General features: G+C 40.8%; 1 protein-coding gene across 2 annotated transcripts in view; it reads right to left on the reverse strand.

Moving 5' to 3' along the window:
* Positions 1 to 22,578, reverse strand: part of sass6 (SAS-6 centriolar assembly protein) — a 28,690-nt gene extending 6,112 nt beyond the window's left edge. The window contains exons 1-10 of one of the 2 annotated variants that reach the window (XM_029148319.3): positions 21,921 to 22,578; positions 20,914 to 20,974; positions 5,453 to 5,532; positions 5,253 to 5,357; positions 3,685 to 3,814; positions 3,309 to 3,386; positions 2,460 to 2,579; positions 1,851 to 2,042; positions 1,085 to 1,279; positions 735 to 824 (exon numbers count right to left, since the gene is read on the reverse strand). In XM_029148319.3, coding sequence (XP_029004152.1) covers positions 735 to 824; positions 1,085 to 1,279; positions 1,851 to 2,042; positions 2,460 to 2,579; positions 3,309 to 3,386; positions 3,685 to 3,814; positions 5,253 to 5,357; positions 5,453 to 5,532; positions 20,914 to 20,974; positions 21,921 to 21,982 — 1,113 coding nt within the window. In that variant the 5' untranslated portion in view covers positions 21,983 to 22,578. Of the gene's footprint in view, positions 1 to 734; positions 825 to 1,084; positions 1,280 to 1,850; positions 2,043 to 2,459; positions 2,580 to 3,308; positions 3,387 to 3,645; positions 3,815 to 5,252; positions 5,358 to 5,452; positions 5,533 to 20,913; positions 20,975 to 21,920 lie in introns of both variants that reach the window. The other variant, XM_029148317.3, reaches the window with a different exon arrangement.
* Between the last annotated feature and the right edge of the window lie 926 nt (positions 22,579 to 23,504).

Genomic DNA, 23,504 nt, shown 5'->3' on the forward strand with positions numbered 1-23,504 from the left:
TTTAGGAACAATTAACAGTCCTACCAGAAGCCCTTCTACAAGGCTCAGAGTAGAAGCATCTCCGATAACTAACTAGAAATGTTATTCAAGACCAATGGTTAAGATTCAGAGTTGTCCTGGTTGAGCTGAAGAAAGTTAAAAGATTAAAACATGTTGGACCCAAGATTGTGCCTTTGGGCACTTTTAGTTTTCTGATAAGCATTCATTCATTCTAATAAAGTGTTCTGAAAACTTTCAGAACCAGAACGTCCTGCCAGCTTGCGAGGCCTGTCTAAAAGGATTCTGTGATCTACTGTATCAAAGGCAGCAGTAAGATCCAGTAAAACCAGGACAAAGAGATTCTTCACATTCAGGTTAGTTCTAGGATCATTTAAACTCAGACCAGAGCTGTGTCTGTGCTGTGAACAGCACATAAGTAGACTGGTACGGCTCAGATATTATGGTAAAAAAAAACAACAACTATATTTTCTCTGTCTGTAGTTACTGGGGAGTGAAGGATTATTATTTCTAGTCAGTAGGGGCCTAACCACAGCAGCTTTTAGTGCAGCAGGAAAACTGCCTCTGAATCATCATCATCACATACAAAGCTATACAATAGATTTAGAGCTGCTTAGAAAAGGCAGAAGCCTTGTAGCAGCATAATAAAAATATATATACATTAAGGCAATTCAACAACAATACAACAATTTATGGTTAAACAGATACCATGAGTATTAAAGAATCTATGTACAAACCTTTATCAGCTCCTCAGAGAGTGATTTTACAGTTGCTTCAAGCTTTCTTATCTGAAGTTCTTTACTTTCAGCACTTTCTTCCATTGATTCCTAAAAATAAAACATTATAAAACATTACATTATTACATTATTAGAAAATATGTTCAGTGGCAACTTGTATTCTTCTGTTTGGTACCCCAGCAAAAAGGCTTCCCTTTTGACTGATGGGTTTACAACAGCAGGTACAAAACAAAATAAATGCCTAAATAAACAAACGAATACTTATTCTTTTACACTTTCCTCAATAAAATAAAAATTAGAAGCTGTAACTTGACCACATGTGCTTGTGTCCGTGTCTGCACAGCCTTTACCTTCTGCTTCTGAGTAGCTTCCAGCACTTCCTTTGTGCAGTGCATTAACTGTTCTTTGTCTTTGACTTCCTGCTCCAGAACAGCCACTCTCATTTGCAAGTGGGTCACCAAACGCTCCTTGTCATGGACCTCTGTGTCCAGAGAGCCGTTTTCTCGCCTGAGAGAGAGAACCTGCTGCTTGGAACGCTGGCACTCCTAAACACAGGACACAGAGAGTAACAAAGCCTCTGTTAAAAGCATTAACTACTACCACCAACACAAGTATTAAAGGGCTGTCTTCAATTTGTAGCTCTCACTTTGAACTCAGATTTAATTTTTCTGGTGGCCTAAATTCTCAAAGTAATATTTGAGGTGACCAAAACCAAACAACATATCATCCTGCATAACAATAAACATTTGCTTTACAAAGTGAACCTCATCACTGCTTTTCTTAAGTCAGAAATTCAGATGTTTCAACACATAAATATACAAGAATGTCTGGGTTGATTGGTGGTGAAAACCAGCTGGCAAAACCATTGCATTTAGGGTACATAAATAAAAGGGAGTTTTTGTAAATTAGAAATAAAAACTGCTGGAATTATTGAAAGTAAAGGTTTTATTGAGAAAAAAAAACATCACATTATTGATATATAATATGAATATAAAAAGTATTACATGTGTGTAACTATTTCACAACTTAATTGTCATGGCATTTATGTAATTTTGAATATTTATTGACGTCATTGCCATCAATAACAAGCTAGTTCAAATGAATGTTCTCGCTCACCTCTTCGGCACCTGCTAGTTTAACCTTCAGGTCTCTGATGACAGACTCATTCTTGTACTTCCTCTCTGTCAGCTCTCTGCAGGAGGTCTCCATTTCTGTCAATCTGCTTTGGAGCTGCTGGCAGCTCTTCATATGAGAACTCTCCAGCTCCTGACGGAGCTGCATCGTTTGCTGCTGCAGACTGTTCTGTAACTGAATTACAATGAATAAGAGCTGCAGAATAAGAACTATTATTCATATTTATTCAGTCACTTTTTGGTGACTGAATAAAGGTCTTGTATCAACACACATGTCTACAATGCCATAACAGTTACAGTACAGTGTTACAAGTGTTTCTAGATCGCCTAATAAATCTTTACAACATTAAAAAAAAGTTAGTTAACTAATGAATCATATACTGTAAATCAGACTTCAACTTCAGCCTTGATGAGATCATGCAGTACAATGTTAAAAACATTAGATATGAGAAGCGTTTTACCATGTTAACAATAACTGAGACACATGATGAAGCAGGTTGAGCTGAATCTGAAAGCTCCCCCAGCATCTTATTTTTAAATGATTTCACCTACAAACATCAAACAACATTGATAGTGTTGAGTGGAGTCTTACCTCGGTGGCCTTCTCTCGCTCTACCTGCAGCTCCTGAGAATGACGGCTGGACAGGAAACTGCTCTGACTTGTCCACTCTAAACGCAGTCTGTCCAACTCTTTAGTCTTTTCAGACAGAGTCTTAGGGAAACACAGACAGGTTTAGATAAGTTACAATTACAAAGAAAACACCTGCCTCTTTGTGACATTGCTGCTCAAGATGTTCTCTAGAGCTGTACTGTGAAGGCGATCTTAACAAGCTGTGGCCACAGTAAAGACAAAGTGGACTGACAGCTGATCCAAAACTGTGCTGCTGTCTACAGGAGATACCTCTACAGATCACTGTTCAGGGGAAATGATGTCTTGTGTTGCCAAAAGGCCAATGTTCAAACAAAGACCCAATGTGGCCTCCATCGAAAGTCCCTGGCTGTAATCTTGAACGCTTTCTGCTCTTCCAGAAACTGAAAGCTTTCAGCACCAATTTCCCGGAAATTGCGACAGACAACCAGTGTGGTCACCACTGCTAAAAAGATAATCACTGACTTACCCACTATGCACTGTGATCGACTGGAGAGGAAGGCTCCGGCTTTTCAGTTTAACTGCTATGTGTCCACAACTTATTACCACAAAGTGGTAATAGAGACAGAGCGGGGTCTGAGCACTGCACAGAAGCCATCAACTGTCTGCAGAGTCAGTAGCTTCAGACCCCAAACGTCATGCAGCCTTCAGATACACACAGCAAAAGTATAAAGAGAGCTTTATGGAACACGTTTCCTTGGCAGAGCATCAGAATCTAAACTTTACAACACCAAGTGCTAGACAAAGGCATCAGAATTACGGTTCAAGACAGGCGTCCCCTCGTGCACTCACCTGCTGGGCATAACTGAGCTGCCTTGAGAGATCCTCTTCAGTCTTCTTAAGTTTGGCTTCTAGAGCCTGCCTCTCTGCCTAAAAGATCAACAATAGCTTGGAGGAATGGATCCTTTGAAAACCTTTTTAAAACCCATTACTTTTTAGCTAAGCACCCACATGTAACACAATGTTATTCATTGATATGTTTGAACTGTAAAACTATTATACAAACAGAGAAATGCAACCTGTCAAAAGCTACTATTTGAACATTTACCTTCTGGTAACACCAAACCTAGCTGGTGTAAAAGTTCATCACATCTGACACTATTGCATAATATAGGATGAATGAGCAAACCTTTAAAGATGCAATGCACACAGCCAGATAGTCCTTCACCTCTTTGTCAGAACCTTGAGTAAGCCGCAGAGACAAGTGATTCAGATGTTTGAAGGCATTTGTCTCCACAACACTGAAGCTGGTGGGGCCTTCAAGCACTGAATTCTGACCCGACAGCTGCAGGAGAAACCTGTGGAAAAACACAAGAGGGCACTTCCACAAAAACGTTTGAGCCAGAATTCAGAATTTTTAGGTACTTAGTGCTAAGTATTGTTTGTAGAGAAGCAGGCTATCTGGAAGATTAGTCAAGCTGAGAATCTTTACACTGTATAATGAGTTCAACCCAAAGTAATATCTTAATAATTAGTCGACTCTAAACATGCCCTAAGATGCAAATTACACCATTTCATTCATTTGTGCAAATCTGGGATGTAGGCAGACAGACAACATAGAGTTTAAAAGTACATCGGTCTCAAAACAGTCAATTAAGTATTTCTTCCTTCAGAGGGGAGCTTCAGGGACCACCTGGCTCTGATCAACCACGGCCCACTGGCCACAGGCATGAGCTGCTGCATTACATTATAAAGTATCAAAATATGGGAGCTTGACAGAGAAAAGTAGACTTGGCTTGGTGTTGGGTTTTGTGATCTGCAGCCTTGTTGCCTTTCCGTTTGTGCTTCAATACTTGTGGGTGTTGTTCTTCAGGGGCCACCGTAACAACTGCACAGGCTGCTGGTGAGTTAGCTCCTCATGCCTGTTTAGTCCCCAACTTGGGTCAGGGCATCAGCACTCTACTGGACACTGTGGTTGTATCTGATGGTGTCAGACAAACCAATATATAACAGCGCCTAGGTACTTATTAAGCTATACTGTAGGCCAAAGGTATGCAAGGGCTTTTTATCCTGGTATCATGCTCAGTAAAGTTACAGGTGGCATCTTAAAAAACCTTTTTGATCTGATCTCATGACAAGCAACTGATCTATTCTAAATTACAATTAAGCTGCACGGCTCAGCTGGAAGAATAGGTTGGGGTAGAGTTCCTGTACCAAGCAGACAGGGCTTAATACTTGAAGGTATGATCATACCATATTTGTGTATGGTGTGGCCGGATACATACTACTTTGGGAGGAATATAACCTTATAGTAATTCCACAGGCTTATTAAAATCTTGAGAGGTTTTAGTCCATACAACATATCTACATTTAGAAGTTACTGGGTAACCCTGGTGTGAAATAGATCACAAAAGTCAGGAATAAGTTTGGATCAAGGGTTATAAATCACACATCAGACAAATTAAAGTTCAGATACATAAACTGTTAAAAGTAAACCTTTCATAAGGGGCCTTATATATGCAAAGACAAACATTCCTGATTATGTAATTCTCTGTAAACTGTATAACGGCTGTGTAACTGTCTGTTACGTTAGTGTGTATATTAAAAGGCATGAACAGAAAAGGTACAGTAGTTAACAGAAGCAGAGAAAAGTAACAACATACAGTATACATAGTCTATAATTGCAAAGTAAACTAAATTTATTATATTTGAGCAATTAATCAAGAAATTAATGTGTAAAATTTCCCAGAACTATACAGGTCAATAAACAAATAGAGTAAAATAAATTGTTCTTACCTTGGATGGTCTGACTCCTGCTCAGAATAACACAGGTTTAGAAGGTCAATAAACTTCTGAGGAAATGATGCGAAGTCTATCAAAAGGCCCTGCTGAACTTTCAAACTAAATAAGCCAAAAAGGAAATTAAAGAACAGAAAGCATTAAAAATCAAAATCCAGAGACTGTGCACTAAAGATCACAGTTTTCGCAATTTTTACCTTTGGAAATCTTCTTCTGATATTGAGAGATTGAAGAGGAAATATGGATCTGCATCATCTGTTAGTCTTACTAGAAGATCCTAACAAAGGCAAAATTACAAAGTACAGTTACACTGCAAGTTACAAACTGAAGCAAGCTAATGTGGCTAATGCTAATTAATCAAACTTTACACTTTTTTTAAAAAACATCTAATTCTGGACGTCCTGTCCTATGACAACTGATGTTGTATTTGCACAATCACACAAAATACAACTCTCTCATCTGCCTCTTTGAGAAAATATACACCACAAGTTTGGCGTCCACAAACAGGATCTGCTGCAGGACGTCTGGACGGTGTGACCAGGGGCGATAGTCCTGAGGACTAGGGTCGCTCAGCCTCCAAGCCTCTAGACATTCAGAGCTAGGAGGACTGCTCACCCGTCTGGATTGCCTCTGATGAGATCCAACGAAGTCAAATTCAAACTCAAACTTAACTTGGCTCAGCCCGGTGAGAGATTTCGTCGTGGTGATTAATTTGATTTGGAAAAAACAAAAGATTGGAACTTTTATTTTTAATTTTGCAGAAACATTTCAATTGGTAGGAAAAAAAACTTCTGTTTGGTTGAAACACTAAAATTTGATTGAGGAAATTGATTAGATCAAAATAATAACCCCAATAATACATTCTCTCAATTAGGTCAAAGTCTGCTGTGGGTGGTGAGATGACAGTTGCTAAGGGTTGGCTCGTGGAACCGAGCTTTCATCTGTACTGAGGGTACAGACCAGTGTGCAGATCTGAGCGCAGTCCACACTGAGAGTGGTGGACAAGAAAAAAAAGACAGCTTCTGAAAGACGGAGCGCGTTCGCAGAGGAAGGTCAATAAGAGAATCGCTTAGCGTAAAAGGACATCTCACCTTAAAGGAAAAATTTGAGATAAAATAAAAATGAGATTTGAAAAAGCAAAACCAATCGAAACAAAACCTCCAAAAGTAAAAAAAAGAGAGATGAGAGTAACGGGAAGAAAAGAGATAACAACTCTGGGAAAGAAGTTTTGGCACTCTGCCACAATGACAAACAAAATGATGACAACAGCCAAATGACAACTGCTGCATGACTTTGCCGTCTGATGGGTTTAAACTGTTTCAACTTGCAACAGATTGTGTAAGAAAATTCTCCATGTTTCTAAAAAGATTTGTGCACAATATAGGTTTGTCTGGCCAGACTGTAGGAAAACAAAACCAGACTATAGAAGAAATGAATAAAACGGACTATAGGAAGACTGAAACAGACTATTAATGACTAATGAAGGGGAAGATGACTATTAGAGAGAAGTAATAATAATTACTGTACGTACCAGACTACTAAAGAAGAACGTACTCTTTTACTGTCTTGTGCAACATCTGGCAGCAAGACACCTTAACACATATTTTTTCTTTCAAACTCATGCCCAGTTAAACCATTAGAAAGATTAGGAGATCTTACAGCACGTGTCTCCTGGTCCCGATGATAAGTTTGAAGAGTTATGATTTCACACACACTGACAAACTGACCTTAACTTCCCTCTTTTGGGATGAACACAGGTCTGTGCTTGTGATTTTTTTTTTTTTTACTAACGAACAAAACATTTTTTGATTTTGATTCTACAATTCTACACATCCCTCAGTGAAAACATGATGGAGACAGATGTAGGATGTGGGTCCTTTCGTGAACAGATGTCAACGGAGTGGAGACTGCTGAACGACTTCTGACCCCATGTGACGTATTCACCTACTCTGCACGCTTTTAGAAAACTTTTTTCTGTGCAACAAACCATGAATTTCATACCTCTGAATTCTAATGACACACTCTAATGTTTTTTTTCTTGACTTGATAGTGTTACTGCAGGCACCACTAAGCTACTGAAACATAGGATGCTACAGGCCACAAAGAGAGCCCGTCTAAATTACAGTTTGTTCAGACTAAGGTTATTTTTCTGGGTCATTGTAATTACAGCTGATGGCAAATCCATCTCACCCAACAGAGTTGAAGCAATTTGAAACCTGCCTAAACCATGCTCGTATAAACAGCTTAAGTCTTTTCTAGGTCTTTGTTCTTATTGTAGGAACTTCATTCCTAACTTTACTGTCTTTGAATGAGATGTCTGCATCAGAACCCTGAGTGGGACCTTACTGACCTCAGTCTGCTCCTACTTTGGGTCTTCCTGATGTGACCCTACGCGACCTTTGGATAAGAAATCAGGTTGTACGACTTCTGTTCTTTTGTCCTGTAGCCTATCTTTCTGCCAAGCTTGATCCAGCTGCTGCTGTTCTTCCACGGTGAGCAGTGGCTGCGGCAGAGAAAGGCGTTCTGGCATCAGGTGACATCGTTGGCTATTTTGACCTCACCATATTGGTTCCTCATGCTGTGTCTGTGGAACATTGTTAAAGGAAGTAAAGGGGGGTTCACTATACTCATGTATATCCAAAAATAGTCAACAGCTCATTTGGGGGGTTGTAACACGGTATAAATACAGGTCTTGCGTCCTCAGTCCTTCAGTGGATATTTTGTACATAGTAAGATGTGCCTTATGTCTTCGATGTAATTGTGATCCACTCCGTGTCAACATGATAGTAAACTTTGAGATGGTTTATCACACTGATGATCTCCGGCTGATTTCTTTATAAGAAGATTTCCACAACAAGCCTCACAACTGTGTTGATGGCTCCACCTCTACAGACCTTGCTTCAGGCCAATGTCAGATTGGGTATGCCGCCTGTACCTCTCATGCCATCTTGAAGTCTGGCGCTTTGCTAAGACACTACTCTGCTCAGGCTGCAGAGTTTATTGCACTAATTGAAGCTAGTAAACTAGCAGAAGGAAAGTCTGTTACCATCTACACATACTCAACAGATGCTTTTGGTGTTACACATTGGTGTTTTGTGGAAGCATACTTTAGGAAGCTTTTGAAGTCTGATTGCAAACCTATCTTATATCATAAGGTTGCTGCTTTGCTGGACGTGGTTATGCCACCTACAGCTAATGCTGTTTGTAACTGTCCGTCTGACACCGTCAGTGACGACTTTGTTTCGCCAACATGCAGCTGTAGATGCTCCTGTGAAGGTTGCTGCCCGGCAACCCCCTCCCTCTCATGATCCTTGTTCCCTCTCCTGATGCTCTCTACCCTTTCCTTCCTCACCTCTCCCTGTGCTTTAAACATTTTCTACCTCTCAGGAACGCAGACTCTGGCAGACGAATAGTACCTGTAGCCATGGAGTCTGGTTTGGGCCTTATGGCAAACCGTGCTGCCTAACATGAGATTTCCCAACAGATGAGAAGAGGAGACAGGACCATTACACCATCCAACAAGGGGACTGGGCGATTGTTAAGGAGTTCAGGAGGAAGCACTAGAATTCCAAACGGTGGCGAGGCCCCTTCCAGGCCCTTCTGACGACCCACACGGCTGTCAAGGTTACAGAGAGAGCGACTTGGATCCACTTCATCTACCGCAGGAAGGTCCCGGATCCAACAGAAGACCCTTCATCTACATCCAACGGAGAAAACCACCACTAACGAAAAGATGTGAGAAGGACGAACCTCGCTGTGCTCACACACGCACTGAGGCAAGACAACTCTCTCATCTGCCTCTTTATGGGAAATTTCCACCACACTTCTCTGTCCTCATCTACAGGAATCATCAGACTGAGCTATTCAGTTACTGGCCCAACCGTCCTGTTTGTTTTCAGTTACTGGTCCAACTATCCTGAGTGTCCTGTTGTTCTTCTTAATTGCTCTCTTCTCTGTCCCCTCACCCCAAACAGTCAAGGCAGTTGCCTGCCCATATTGAGTCTGGTTCTACTGGAGGTTTCCTCCTCTACAGGGAGTTTTTCCTCTGTGCCGTTGGTATTGAAATTAATTTAAACCTCCCATGCGTAGAGGTTACTACAGTACTAGCTATTCAAAAAGTGGTTTTCTGCACATGCATGGGTTTCAGGTGCAATATCTGCCACTTAGCTAAACTGAGAGCTAAGCGGCTAGTGAGGAAGTGCTCATGTAAAACGTGGCTAACAGCTAGCAACCAGGATGCTACTTCCAGGAGGTGCAGACATGTTTTTTCTCTGTTCTCTCTTTTTTCTTGCAGTATTCTTGCCTCTTTTGAGCACCCCAATCTGCTATTCTGAAATAAGAATTTTTGAACATGGAGCTAATCAACTGGTCACTCAGCATATTGGACAAAATTTTCTCACAAAAGAAAGAATGACCGGGAGAGCAGTTCTGCCCCTCTGGGCCTCTTGCCTCCGGCAACGTGCAGGACGCGTGGGATTTTTTATGCCCCGTGTGTCTGGAGCCACTGTTCATCGAGGAGGCAGAGAATCTATTCATATTTTGGACTTTGATAACAGGGCTACTCATGATTGGCCTTGGTGGTGCCCTGCTTTATCGGGAGATTGGAAAATCTGCGTACAGCTTATTGGCACGTCCACCGTCCGTGGAGTTACAAATGCCCCTGGGGCCCAGGGATACTTGGCGGACTGAATTACACCAGGGGTCGGTCCGGATTGATGAACTGACAACTCTGCTCGTTTGGAGAAATTACATGAGAGGATGCTAACTCGATTGAAGGACTGACTAGTAAGATCTCAGCCCGTTCTGAGGAGGACAAGAGACAGAGGGATAACATCTGCAGACAGACTGAACACTTGGTGAATATGGTGACAGCCTTGTCTGAAAGGCTTGAGGAGATGTCATGGGTACCCTATGGTCCCACAAGAGGCAATAAAGCCCTGAGTTCTGACCGACTGGACTATTGATCTAGACAAATTAGTAATGGATCGCTAAAAAAATATTAGTAAAATAGGCTGTGTATTATTCTGTCCCTTCTCCCTCACCCCTCCCGGGTCCAATCTAGCTCACCAGCTGTGCCTCTATCCTCCTTTGCTTATTGTCTCTCTCTTCAAGGTCAACTGTTGGGCTGGCTTGTAAACATCTTGGTCGCCCTTGGTCATACTTCTATAAACAAAACTTCACTATACTGATGCAGATACACCCCCCCACCTTACAGTCTCACCGTCTGTTCTCCGACCTTATCTAACTGTCCTGATGTATCCAAGAACAATTCCAGCAAGGTTTTCACTTGTACTGTGTGCCACTGTGTGTGTGTATTGTATTGTATTGTTTTGTACTGCAACTTGCTTTCACTGTCAGAGGGGATGTGGTGCCACAGATGGCTGCCTGGGTGTGCCAACACCAAGACAAGTTCCTAGTTCTGTAAAGTGCACTCTACAGGACCTGGCAATAAAGCTCTTTCTGATTTTTATTCTAATGTGGAGCTACTCGGCTTCAGTACAATCAAGGCGAACAGAGACAACAAAGCCTGTGGGAAGCAAAAAGTAGGCGGGCACCCCTCTGCAGTTTGCATATCAGGCAAAAATGGGTGTGGAGAATGCCATTATTTACATCCAATACCGATCCCTATCCCATCTGTACAGGAGCAACTGGGCTGTAAGAATTACGTTTCTTTACTTCTCCAGCTCCTTTAACACCATCCAACTGCTGCTCCTCAGAGGCAAACTGAGAGATGGGATTGAGCTCACGTCTGGTCACATAGATTATAGTATGTATGTGTGACTAGATACAGTATGTCACAAAAGTGAGTACACCCCTCACTTCGCCTCATAATATTTAGTTATATCTTTTCATAGGACAACACTGCACAAATGATTCTTTGGCTAAATGAAAAGTAGTCAGTGTAATGTTTGTATAGCAGTGCAAATTTATTTATTGTCCCATCAAAATAATTAAAACTACAGTAAATAATAGCTGAACCCCTGGCCACAAAAGTGAGTACACCCCTAAGTGAAAGTGTACAAGTTGAGCACAATTGGTCATTTTACTTCCCCTTTGTCATGTGACTCATTAGTGTTACACTGTCTCAGGTGTCACCAGTTAGCAGGTGAGTTAAATTTGGTATAAAAGCTCTTCTACTCTCTTAACCTGTAAACTGAAAGTTCAACATGGCACCACACACACACGCACACGTAGAGAACGCTTGCTTATGCTCAGACTCAGAAATTCTTAGAGCTAACTGCAATGAAGAACGCTTGGAACACTTAGATTCAGAAATGATTTGACAATGTTTTTCAAATGTATAAAAAAAAGCACTGTAAAAATTACTTATAGGCCATGTCAAAGACAATATTACACGCAAAAGGTTAAAAGTAAATGCTAAAGACAGCACACTCTTACAACAAATGACAAAAGACAGCACTCACAAAAGTGAAAAAGATAAATGGACTCATAAAAAGGAGCAACTGTTAATCCACAAAGTTACTTTGTTTGACAAGAGGGGCAACCTGTCCTACCAGCATCCCTCTATAAATAGGCAGCAATATTGAGGCATGGGCCTTGCCATGTCTCAACAGGAGGAATGGTACAGATAATGAACAAATACTATACTACTTATGGATTTACAAATTATTCTAAAAATCTTGTTCCCGATGCATCACATGCGCCAAATATAACCCTCAAGGAAATATTCGACAAACAAGAAGAACATTCCCTAAAGTAAAATATCCGCTTTAATATTTACATATGGATTTTTGGGAATTAACTAGGTGTCAAGGTAAAAAGTAGCGTTTGACAATTATTAACCTTTTTTTCCCCAAATGGGTAGAGGTGTTCCCCACAACCACAAATGATGCACTGATGATGTAAAAAAAATACTTGTACGACACATAATACCTCGATTTAAGATACCAGAAATAAATTAATAGTGATAACGGACCACACAGACCTTTCCTACCTGCTGCTATCAGACTATATAACCAGAACTGTTAACTACCTCTGGCTACATTAACTCACCCACTGCATCAGTGGTTTATGTAATAATCTCCTCTGTGCAACATTTGTGCAAACCCGTGCAATACTTATATATTTATAAAACCCTTCCAATGCCTTCCATATGTCAAAGGTGTTAAAACATTACTGCAGGTTGATGACTGGGTGTTCATCAAAGTCATTAAGCGCAAGGACCGAACCTCACACCGATGGAAGGCCCGTACAGAGTGACACTGGCAACACCTACAGCCTGTAAAGTCGAAGGCATCTCTAGGTGGATACACAACACATGCTGCAAAAGACAACAGGTACAGGCAACCAAGTAGTATTGTCTGTGAGAAAAAAAACAACAACTGGGGGAGGGGAAAAGTCTGCCTACAAAGGGGGTCAGCAGCATTTGGAGCACTGGTTGCCTTAACGGCAGTGAAGAAACCAGCGGTACCCTCTGTCACTTAGGAGGACACTTTGAGGGGACACTGTCCAGCCACGGGAGTTGTACTAACTGCCTTTGTACTGTTGATTGATGCTAAGCCACTCCTTAACCTCATTGAGGATGAGGAGAGACTTGTTAAATGAAGACAGAGCAATCATAACTTCACTGCTTCAGTGTGTCTCTTATTATGATGGTCGTAATTTCATGGGGACTCCCCTACAGTCTGATATCAACTATGTTTGTAGGCACACAATCTATGTGTATCTTCCACCCAATTGGGTAGGTCGCTGTGCTCCTGTTTATGCAGACGACTTCCAAGGGACAGCTACGGAAGCGAGAGATCGGATCTGGGTATCAGATGTTCCCATGGACAAAAAGCTCTGGACTACAGGCCAGAAAGTGGCACTATCCCTATTTCCATGGTTGAGGGTAGGAAAAATCATGCTAAGAGTTGAAACCATAAATTACTGCATGACCCAACAGGCAATCTGTGACCTACAGCACATATCCAATGTACAGGCGGCTGACGTAATGAAGGACAAAACCTGGTTTGATTGGTTTAGGTCTGGCACATGGACTGACATTCTGATGACCTCTTGGTTCTGATGCTGATTGTGTTGTGCGTAATTCCCTGTTTGAGGGCCATGATCATCAGGCTGGTTAATCAAGGCCTTCTCAGGGTATGCAAAGTCACGCGCTCTCGACAATTACACTACACACCTTTGAACCTTGATAAATGTGAACAGAACCTTGATGATGTTGACGGAAATGGACGCTAAGCTATACATTTTTTGCTTTTGACCCTGCCTACGATGTTGTACCATTTATTCCATGTTTTATGACAACAGTTCTGATGTATGCATGATTGTTTAATTAAATGTTTTAATGTTAAACAGGAGGAAAATGTGGAAAAAATACTGCATTCAATCATTGAAACATATTTTGCTGATTTGCTGTAACCTCGTTAGCTGTGCTATGGCCTTGAAGGTTTCTCCCTTCTGCTCTCCTTATGCACCTCCCAGAGTGGACTGTATATTATGAGCTGAATTCTTGTCTTCTCCTCAGTTCTCCTCAGAGGAAGTTGCCTTTGCTGTAAACTACTCACTCCTTGCAAGTAAAATCCTGAAGAAGGTCTCAACTGATTGTAAATCTTAAATAAAGCAGACACAAAGGGAACTAACAATTTTCCTAACAGAGGCAAAAAGGTTGTGGAGGGAATAAAGACCGGAGAAAGGAGCTGTGCAAAGAGAGGATAAGAAGATTCAAGCAGTGTCTCCTGTTGGAGAAATACTGCATTTAATCATTGAAACATTGTTGGAATTTATTTTGCTGATCTGCTCAAGCCTTGTCAGCTGTGCTATAGCCTTGAAGTTTTCTCCCTTCTGCTCTGCAAGAAATAGGGAGTACCGGTGTGTAGTATCCTTATCTGATGAGCCCAATGCTTGCTTTGTGCAGAGAATATTTCCTACGTACTGTGTGACTATGCACCTCCCAGAATGCAATACATATTATGAGCTGAATCCTTGTCTTCTCTTCAGTGAGAGGAAGTTGCCTTTGCTGTAAACTGCTCACTCCTTGCAAGTAAAATCCTGAAGAAGGTCTCAACTGATTGTGTCTGCTTTATTTAAGATTTACAAAGGGAACTAACAATTTCCCTAACATAATTGGGGGCTCGTCCGGGATCCCAAGATCCTCGCTTTGCCGGGACATCGAGTCGGCGACTGAAGTCTGTGCACAGCCAGGTTTGGAACCTGCAGAAAATCCTGGGAGGTGAATTCCTGCCCAGGTCAGACGTCGGCTGGTGGTCCGACGAGGCGAGGTGACGGGATCCTGAACCAGGGCCAGGACACAGATCAGGCGAGTATGAAAAGAGTAAATCCTAAGGTATCTTAAATTCCGTGAGTGGCTCACGAGGTAAAAGAAGACTGGGTCTTCAGAAAAGTTCCGTGACGAGGTCACGAGGTAAAAGAGGACCGGGTCCTCATAAGAATTCCGTGAGTGGCTCACGAGGTAAAAGAAGACTGGGGCTTCAGAAAAGTTCCGTGACGAGGTCACGAGGTAAAAGAGGACAGGGTCCTCGTAAAATAGATTAATGATAGTTTGTCTGATTGAAGCAGCGGCAGAGTGGAAACCTGACGGTGTCAACGTAAACTCTGATCAGCTGGAGTAAATCAGACTATAAATAAGTGTTATTCTTTGTCAGTCTCTAAGTGAATTTTAACTTCTTAGAGGAAGTCTCAGAGACCTTTTGTGTTGTGTGTCTGATTGAGATCAAAATTGAGAGGTTGGTTTACTGAGACAGCTGTGTCCGCAGGAAACTAGTTCCTGTAGAAGCTTGGCACAGTCGATGATCTCTGTGAACACTGTGACTGATCGTTGATCTCAATCCTCGTAGTGAAGCAAATTAAAGAACACTAAGCGTGAAAACCTTGAAGGTGATTCCAAATACATGTCTAAAAGACATTCTTAGTCGACTATAATAATATATAGAAAACTTACCACAGTGGAAAAAGAAATTTGGATTTGATGGAAATTTAAAAAAGTAGAATTGTGTAAAAAATTTGATGGATGAAATAACTGTGATAACTGAAACAGTTAAAAGAACGAGATGGGGAATATAATAAAAGGACCAGTTAAAAACTCATGCTATATGCACAACAAGATTTTGAATTCAAAATAAACACTAAAGTGGTGTAAAACTATGGAATAAATTAGGTGAAGACATAAATATTAATGGGATGGAAAAATATATAATAGATATAATTTAAAAATTGTTTCATATTAATATAAAAAATAACCTATAATAGAACAATAATAATATAATTGATGTGCTTAAATATAAATATAAAGGCATGCGTCAATTAAAACATAGGAAAGAACAAGCTCATTGATTAATTAGATGGAATGTTGTGGAAGTGGTGCACGAATATTAACATTCTGTTATAATTCCTTTTTGTTAAAATACTTTATGTGGTGTATGAAACTAACAGTCTATGTTCAGATATTGAATACAAATCAATGAAATGAAGCAAAAGCAACAATGTTTGTTGTAGACAGTGAAGAATGCTGTTGGCAAGATAACAGTGGACAGAGAGGACGTGACAGAAAAAGGTTTAGAGGATGTGGTGGACGACCATTTAGGGTGAGAAAAGTGAGAGTGACGTTGATGAGGAAGAACCTCAAGTAAAAGTGCACTTATGTGAAAGACTGCATGATTACCCACAAGTTACCCTAACCATATTTGTCAAAAAGGAAATGAAAAGAGTGTATGATTGGAATCCAAAACAAGTGTGAATACAGCTCAATGACGGTGTGAAAGATAATAGCTCTGAACTGGACAACCCAGACTGTGCCCACAGCCCACCTTAGAGGAAATCAAAAATCAGCAACAGCGTGGTTAAGGTTTGGCAGAGAGACGCAGCCCATACTGCATGGCTGAGGCCACAGACCAGCTGACTGTCCACAGAATTATTCTGCTGGAGCAAAGTGATGGGCGAGAGGCCGATGGGGTTCCAGTATCAGTGTAGATAACACTGAGGAGGGAGGTGAATGCACTGACACACTCCACAATGAAGATACACACGCACGCACACGCAGACGCACTCACTGATGATGTCACAGCTAACAGCAATGAAGAATGCTTGCTATGCTTAGACTCAGAAATGCTCACAGCTAACTGCAATGAAGAACGCTTGTAACGCTTAGATTCAGAAATGATTTGACAATGTTTTTCGAATGTAGAAAAAAAAAACTTTATAAGTCATGTCAGAGACAATATTAGACTAATACACTCAGACCTGATGCAGAACAAGAAATAGCACTCGTCATAGACTCCCTGTTAAGAACTAAGATTGATGACTAAGTGTGATGACTCTCCTTGCGATACTCCCATATTCCCAGTAAAGAAAGCTCCTACTTCCACTGGCTGGAGGATGGTACAAGACCTTCAAGCTATAAATAAGGCTGTACAACCAAGAGCAGTTGTGGTACCTGATCCCTACTCTCTTCTGAATAATTTAGACCCAGATAAGCAGATTTTTTCAGTTGTAGATATTAGTAATGCCTTTTTCAGCATACCAATACATCCAGACTCACAATTTTGGTTTGCGCTTACTTACAAAGGTCAGCAATGCACGTACACCAGGCTACAATAAGGTTATTGTAAAAGCCCGACTAGTTTCTCAGTGTATGCCAGCAAATTTTGCTAAATTTACACCCCCACACAGTAGTCAGATATTACTGTACGCAGATGATGTTCTGGTGGCGTCACAGACTGAAGAAGAATGCAGTAAAGATACTGTAGCACTTCTTTCATTTCGGCCAGAGAACAGTCACAAGGTCAGTAAAAACAAACTGCAACTGTTGAAGAAAGAACTTAAATATTTAGAACAAAGTGGACAAAAATTGACCAAAATAGAGTTTTTAAAAGTAGAGAACCTAGACCAGATTTACAGGACAACCCAATACCTGGTTCTGTATTTGTCTTTGTGGATGGATTAAGCAAAAAAAGTCTGAAACTAGAAAAACGCAGAGTGGCTGTGTGGTTCTGACTGATAGTGAGACCTTGAAAGCAGAACCGCTACCCCCACACTACAGAGCACAAGCAGCAGAAATAATTGCACTGACTGAGACATGCCGACTTAGGTCAGATAGTTACCATCTATACTGATAGCAGATACGCACAATGAACTATTCATATATTTACCAGTGGGAAAATAGAGGCATGATGACATCAACGGGAAAGACTATAATGAAGGTGATTTAATGAAAAATTTGTTAAAAGCGGTACAACTACCTGCAAAAATAGCCATTTGATGCACTGCACTCTCAAAAGTAAAAATAAATAAATAAATAAATGGACTCAAAGGACAAACTGCTGAAAAGTTATTACTATGTTTGACAAGGGGAACCTGTCCTACCAACATCCCTCTATAAAGGAGCAGCAATATTGAGACATGGGCCTTGCCGGCTGTATAGTAGTTTGTTTTTTATCCATACCATCCCCCGATGGTATGGATAAAAAACAAACTACTATACAGCTTATGCATTTACAAATTATTCTAAAAAAATGTTGTTCCCGATGCATCACTTGCTCTAAATATAACCCCTAAAGGAATTATTCGACAAACAAGAAGAACATTCCCTATAGCAGAATATCCATTTCATTATTTGCATATTGGATTTTTGTGAATTAACTAGCTGTCAATGTAAAAAGTAGTGTTTGACAATTATTAACCTTTTTTTCCAAATGGATAGATCCACTAGCTGTAGCAAAACTCTAGTATGATATAATACGATTTGGGATACTAGATCGAATTTGTAGTGAAAACGGACCACACAGATTTTTCCTACCTGCTGCTATCAGACTATATAACCAGAACTGTTAACTTCCTATTGCTACATTAACTCACCTACTGCATCAGTGATTTATGTAATAATTTCCTCTGTGCAACATTTGTGCAAATCAGTACAATATTTAAATTTATACAACCCTTCCAATTCCTTCCATATGTCAAAGGTGTTAAAACATCATAAGAAATGTTTTTCTGAAAATGCTTTTCAAGATGTGCCTTGCCCACAGGAGGGACCACTTCAGGTTGGTGACTGGGTGTTCACCAGAGTCATAAAGCGCAAGAACTGGACCTCACCTCGATGGGAGGCCCACATAGAGTGACGCTGACAACACCTACAGCCTGCAAAGTCGAAGGCATCTCCCGGTGGATACACAACACACACTGCAAAAAGACAACAGGTACAGGCGACCGAGTAGTATTGTCCATGAGAAAAAACCCAACCAAGGGAGGGGAAAAGTCTGCCTACAAAGGGGGTCAGCAGCATTTAGAGCACTGGTCGTCTCAACGGCAGCAAAGAAACCAGCGGTACCTTCTCTCACTTAGGGGGACATTCTCATAAGGAGATACTATGAGGGGACACTGTCCAGCCACGGGAGTTGTACTAACTGCCCTTGTACTGTTGATTGATGCTAGGCCACTCCCTGACCTCATCGAGGATGAGGAGAGACCTCCTGACCAGTATCACACTAATTTGTGGTATTGTTAAATGAAGACAGAGCACTCATAACTCTACTGGTTCAATGTGTCACTTATTATGATGGTCCTGATTTCATGGGGACTCTCCCACAGTCTGATATCAATTATGTTTGTAGGCACACAATCTATGTGCATCTTCCACCCAATTGGGTAGGTTGCTGTGCCCCTGTTGATGTTTCAGATGGCTCCTACGTGATAACACCAAGCAGACGACTTCCAAGGGACAGCTACGGAAGCGAGAGATTGACCTGAAGGAAAGTGATCGGATCTGGGGATCAGACGTTCCCATGGACAAATGGCTCTGGACTACAGGCCAGAAAGTGGCACTATCCCTATTTCCAAGGTTGGGGGTAGGAAAAATCATGCTAAGAGCTGAAACCATAAATTACTGAATGACTCAACAGGCACTCCGTGACCTACAGCACATATCCAATGTGCAGGCGGCTGATGTAGTGAAAGACAAATCCTGGTTTGATTGGTTTATGTCTGGCACATGGACTGACATTCTGATGAAGATTTTTGGACCGATTCTACTGATTCTTTTGGTTCTGATGCTGATTGTGTTGTGCGTAATTCCCTGTTTGAGGGCCATGATCATCAGGCTGGTGAATCAAGGCCTTCTCAGGGTGTGCGCAGTCATGCACTCTCAACAAATACACTATACACCTTTAAAGCTTGATAACTGTAAAGTGAACCTCCACGATGTCGACGGAAATGGATGCTAAGCTGTGAATATTGTGCTTCTGTGCTTTTGACCCTGCCTACGATGTTGTAACATTTATTTCATGTTTTATGATGACTGCACTGAAAATCGAAAGAAGTTGTGCTGTTCTGATGTATGCATGATTGTTTAATGAATGTTTCAATGTTAAACAGGAGGGAAATGTTGGAGAAATACTGCATTTAATCATTGAAACATTGTTGGAATTTATTTTGCTGATCTGCTCAAGCCTTGTCAGCTGTGCTATAGCCTTGAAGTTTTCTCCCTTCTGCTCTGCAAGAAATAGGGAGTACCGGTGTGTAGCATCCTTATCTGATGAGCCCAATGCTTGCTTTGTGCAGAGAATATTTCCTACGTACTGTGTGACTATGCACCTCCCAGAATGCAATACATATTATGAGCTGAATCCTTGTCTTCTCTTCAGTGAGAGGAAGTTGCCTTTGCTGTAAACTGCTCACTCCTTGCAAGTAAAATCCTGAAGAAGGTCTCAACTGATTGTGTCTGCTTTATTTAAGATTTACAAAGGGAACTAACAATTTCCCTAACATCTCCCTTAACTGATAATGGGCAACTTGAGGTCACTGTATAATAAAATGGATGAACTGACAGCTTTACAGACTGAGGAGAAATTCTTTGCTGAGTGCAGTTGTGATGTGTTTCAAGGAGACCTGGCTGCAGGATGGCATTCCAGACACCAGTGTTAGAACTGATGGGTTCAGTGCGGTGCGCTTTGACATAGACCGGGTGAGGACCAGGAAGAAGTGAGGAAGGAGGGTGGTCGTTTTTATTAACAATATGTGGCAGACATGTGACGGTCAAGGAGCTGATCTGCAGCCCTGACATCGAACTGCTGGGCGTGGGACTCCATCCATTTTATTTACGCAAAGAGTTTTCACAGGTTATACTCATCGTTGTTTACACCCCCTCTGCGAACACTGCCGCGGTGTGAGGTCATGCAGGCAGTCGTCTCAGACCTGAAGTCCAGACATCCTGACACTTTCTTTATTATCTCCGGTGACTTTAATCCAACCAGCCTCGACAAGACACTTCCTACATTCACCCAGTTTGTGAGTTGCCCCACCAGAGGCGAGAAGACACCTGACCTGATGTGTGCTAACGTGAAGGATGCCAACTCTTCCACTGCCCTCCCCCCTCCGGGAAAGTCAGATCACAATTTGATTCATCTGCTGCCACAATGCACACCTCAGGCTCAAAAAATTTACAATTTTTATAACAACTTGTTTTTCACTGAAGTATCACTTTAAAATTGTATTTTATTTATTAAAGATATATTTGATATATTAATTAAATAATTTTAAAGCTTGTTCAACTGGGATTTGTGTTTTTTATAACTTTCTTTTAGGTCTGAAGCCTCGAGAATTCAGCACTATAAATAAATAAAACTGAATAGAACAGTTATTTGAGAATCATTCCTGAAATTGTTTAGTCTAGTCTCCTACTCACCCTTTTATGTATTGGGCTCGTTGTCAACTGAAGGTCAATTGTGACGCGGATATTTGCTCTCCTAGAGAATAACAGAGGCATAAGAATCTAATCAATAACACATATGACACACAGGGGGCAGATTATACAATATTTCTGGAACAATATTACAATTAACGTAATATACGTATAAAATAAACATATTAACATCTATGAAGAAGGTACAAATAATTGTCTTCCAACACTAAATCAATGAGGACAGTGCATATTTTATTTGTTAGACTTTCCACAGCTGGGAAACGAACAACAGCAACAACAAAGCCATGTTACCAACAAAACAAATAAATCGAAGAAACTAAGACACAACTGCGTTATTTGCACTTTGATCCAAAACCGGTTTTAACTGACAAAAACGGAACCAAGACTTTGATGCACAAATGAACCAGAACATGACTTAATTTTAGTTTGGTTAATAAAAGAAAAGAGAAATTGTACGTTTTTCCTTTCACTTGTAGCACTGTATTACATACAGTAAAATGTGAATCACAGCATGTTTGTCTGTCATCTTCTATGGTAAAATACATTTGACTTTATTTATAGTTTTACAGTTACTGGCTTCTTTATGTCGTTTATATTCGTTCCCATTCACTACATTTAATTTATTCCGTATGTACTGTGATCTAACCATTCTAATCAATGAGCTGCCCTGAGCCCTACACTACGACTATCAGTGAACTATATTTGCTCTTGAACGATTAAGACAAACAAACTACAACAACAATTACGTGGAATTGAACGTTAGGTGTTAAAGTAACTGATAAAATTTAAAAACGGATGTTTTTTTTATTCCCCAGGTTTCGATGGCTTATACAAACAGTAGGCAGCCTGGCATCACGCTGCTCGGCTTTATACACACTGTTCACGTTGCGTTATATATTTAAATATTTTACTGCCATCAGGTGTTTTCGTCTTGCCGCTGACGTAAACAATACTGCGCCCTGGTCTTCGGTCTAACACTTCGGTCTTACCTCTCCTCACAGTCTCTGCACCTCACGTTCACCTGTAGGACTTTGTTGAACAGCTCCTCCATGTTGCCGAGGGGCGGAAGAAGCGGAGCGACGAGCAGTCAACAGCAGGAGTGACGCTTCATCACACCGCAGCTAGTTGCTGCCTTTCACACTTGGCGGTTTTCACCCGCCAACAGATTAAACAGTTCCTGGAAACGGAACCATGTTCTCTTCTATGGCGTCGTTTTGGATATCAATGCTCCGTCATCGCCACCCAGTGGTCGGGAGTCAAACCTGCAGCTTCACCTGGACGTGGAAATGTATGCTTTGGGGGTAAGATAATAAAGGGAGCACTGGAGTAGAGCAGTGCGCGAATGGCTGTGTCATATACAGCACGACAGAACAGCACATGCCGCTGTCTCTGAGGCACACGCCACGGCATCGGCTGTATGTTAGAGATGGCGAAATCTAAGCCTCATGAATCACTGAGCAACTATGACACAGTTGGGCTGAAATCGACACATTGCTCGACACCATTTGACACAGTCAGAACAACGACATCTGCTGGTTGTGTGTGAGAACTGCATCAGAGCAGACTGACCATCAAACCCTCGCTGATACGTGGTTGTTCAGGATCACAGTCCATGTTTTATTGCCAAATAAAAGGTTTTTAATCAAAGGTGTGTAATTGTGTTTCTCTGTGGATAGTAATATATAAGTAGTCTTGATGTGGCAAATATGTTTGACAGTCCGATGTTATTAGAGTTGTATTTGGTGCTTCTGCAACTCTGTTTATTACTACATTGAGGAGACATGTTTGTCATTTAGTTAAATCAAAGACCTTTATTTTACTTTATTTTTCATGACTTTATTTAGCTTCTCACGACCCTCCAGCTTTGGAGAAGAGCCGTTTGCACGGCACTGATGTCTCACTAATAAATATATTTGTATTGGAATTGCGACTTGTCAAAATGTAGTTTTAGTCTTTAATTACATTTTGAACTTGTCATGAATACATTAAATATCTGTAATGTGAAACCTGTCTATCTTATATATATATATATATATATATATAGAGATCATCTATCATCTTATAGATTGTCTCCGGTGCGCTTACCGAGATTCTGCTTAACGACACTTCCGCTTCAAAAGATCGATGCTGAGTCGAGTGGGAGGTCTTGAGTTGGACATCTCTACTGTATCTGCTGTGGCATCTAAATTACTTGTGTATCAAGACTGCGTTTTTTTTTACAAGACAGACACTGACTTTTTAAGGTGATGCCATTGCTTTAATATACGTTGTCATCTTAGTTATGACAATTACATTATGTAACTGTAATCATTTAAGTTTCATTTATGTTTATGTACTTTAATTTGAAGTTTGCTTTTATTTTGAAGGTATTTTAAGAACCCCACGTGGTGAAAACGAAACCTATGGAATCCTTGCGTGGCATAGGCGCAAGGATTATGTAAGTATATTATATAAGTGTTTAAGATAATAGTTTTGAGCGGCGTTGGTTGCGCCCTGAAGATCATTTCCCTTCTAACAATAATTATTGTTGTTTAAGTCATAAAGACCTTTATTGTGAAGGACTGTTAAGCTTC

The sequence above is a fragment of the Betta splendens genome, chromosome 4 (genome assembly GCF_900634795.4).
Source record: "Betta splendens chromosome 4, fBetSpl5.4, whole genome shotgun sequence".
Lineage (NCBI taxonomy): Eukaryota > Metazoa > Chordata > Actinopteri > Anabantiformes > Osphronemidae > Betta > Betta splendens.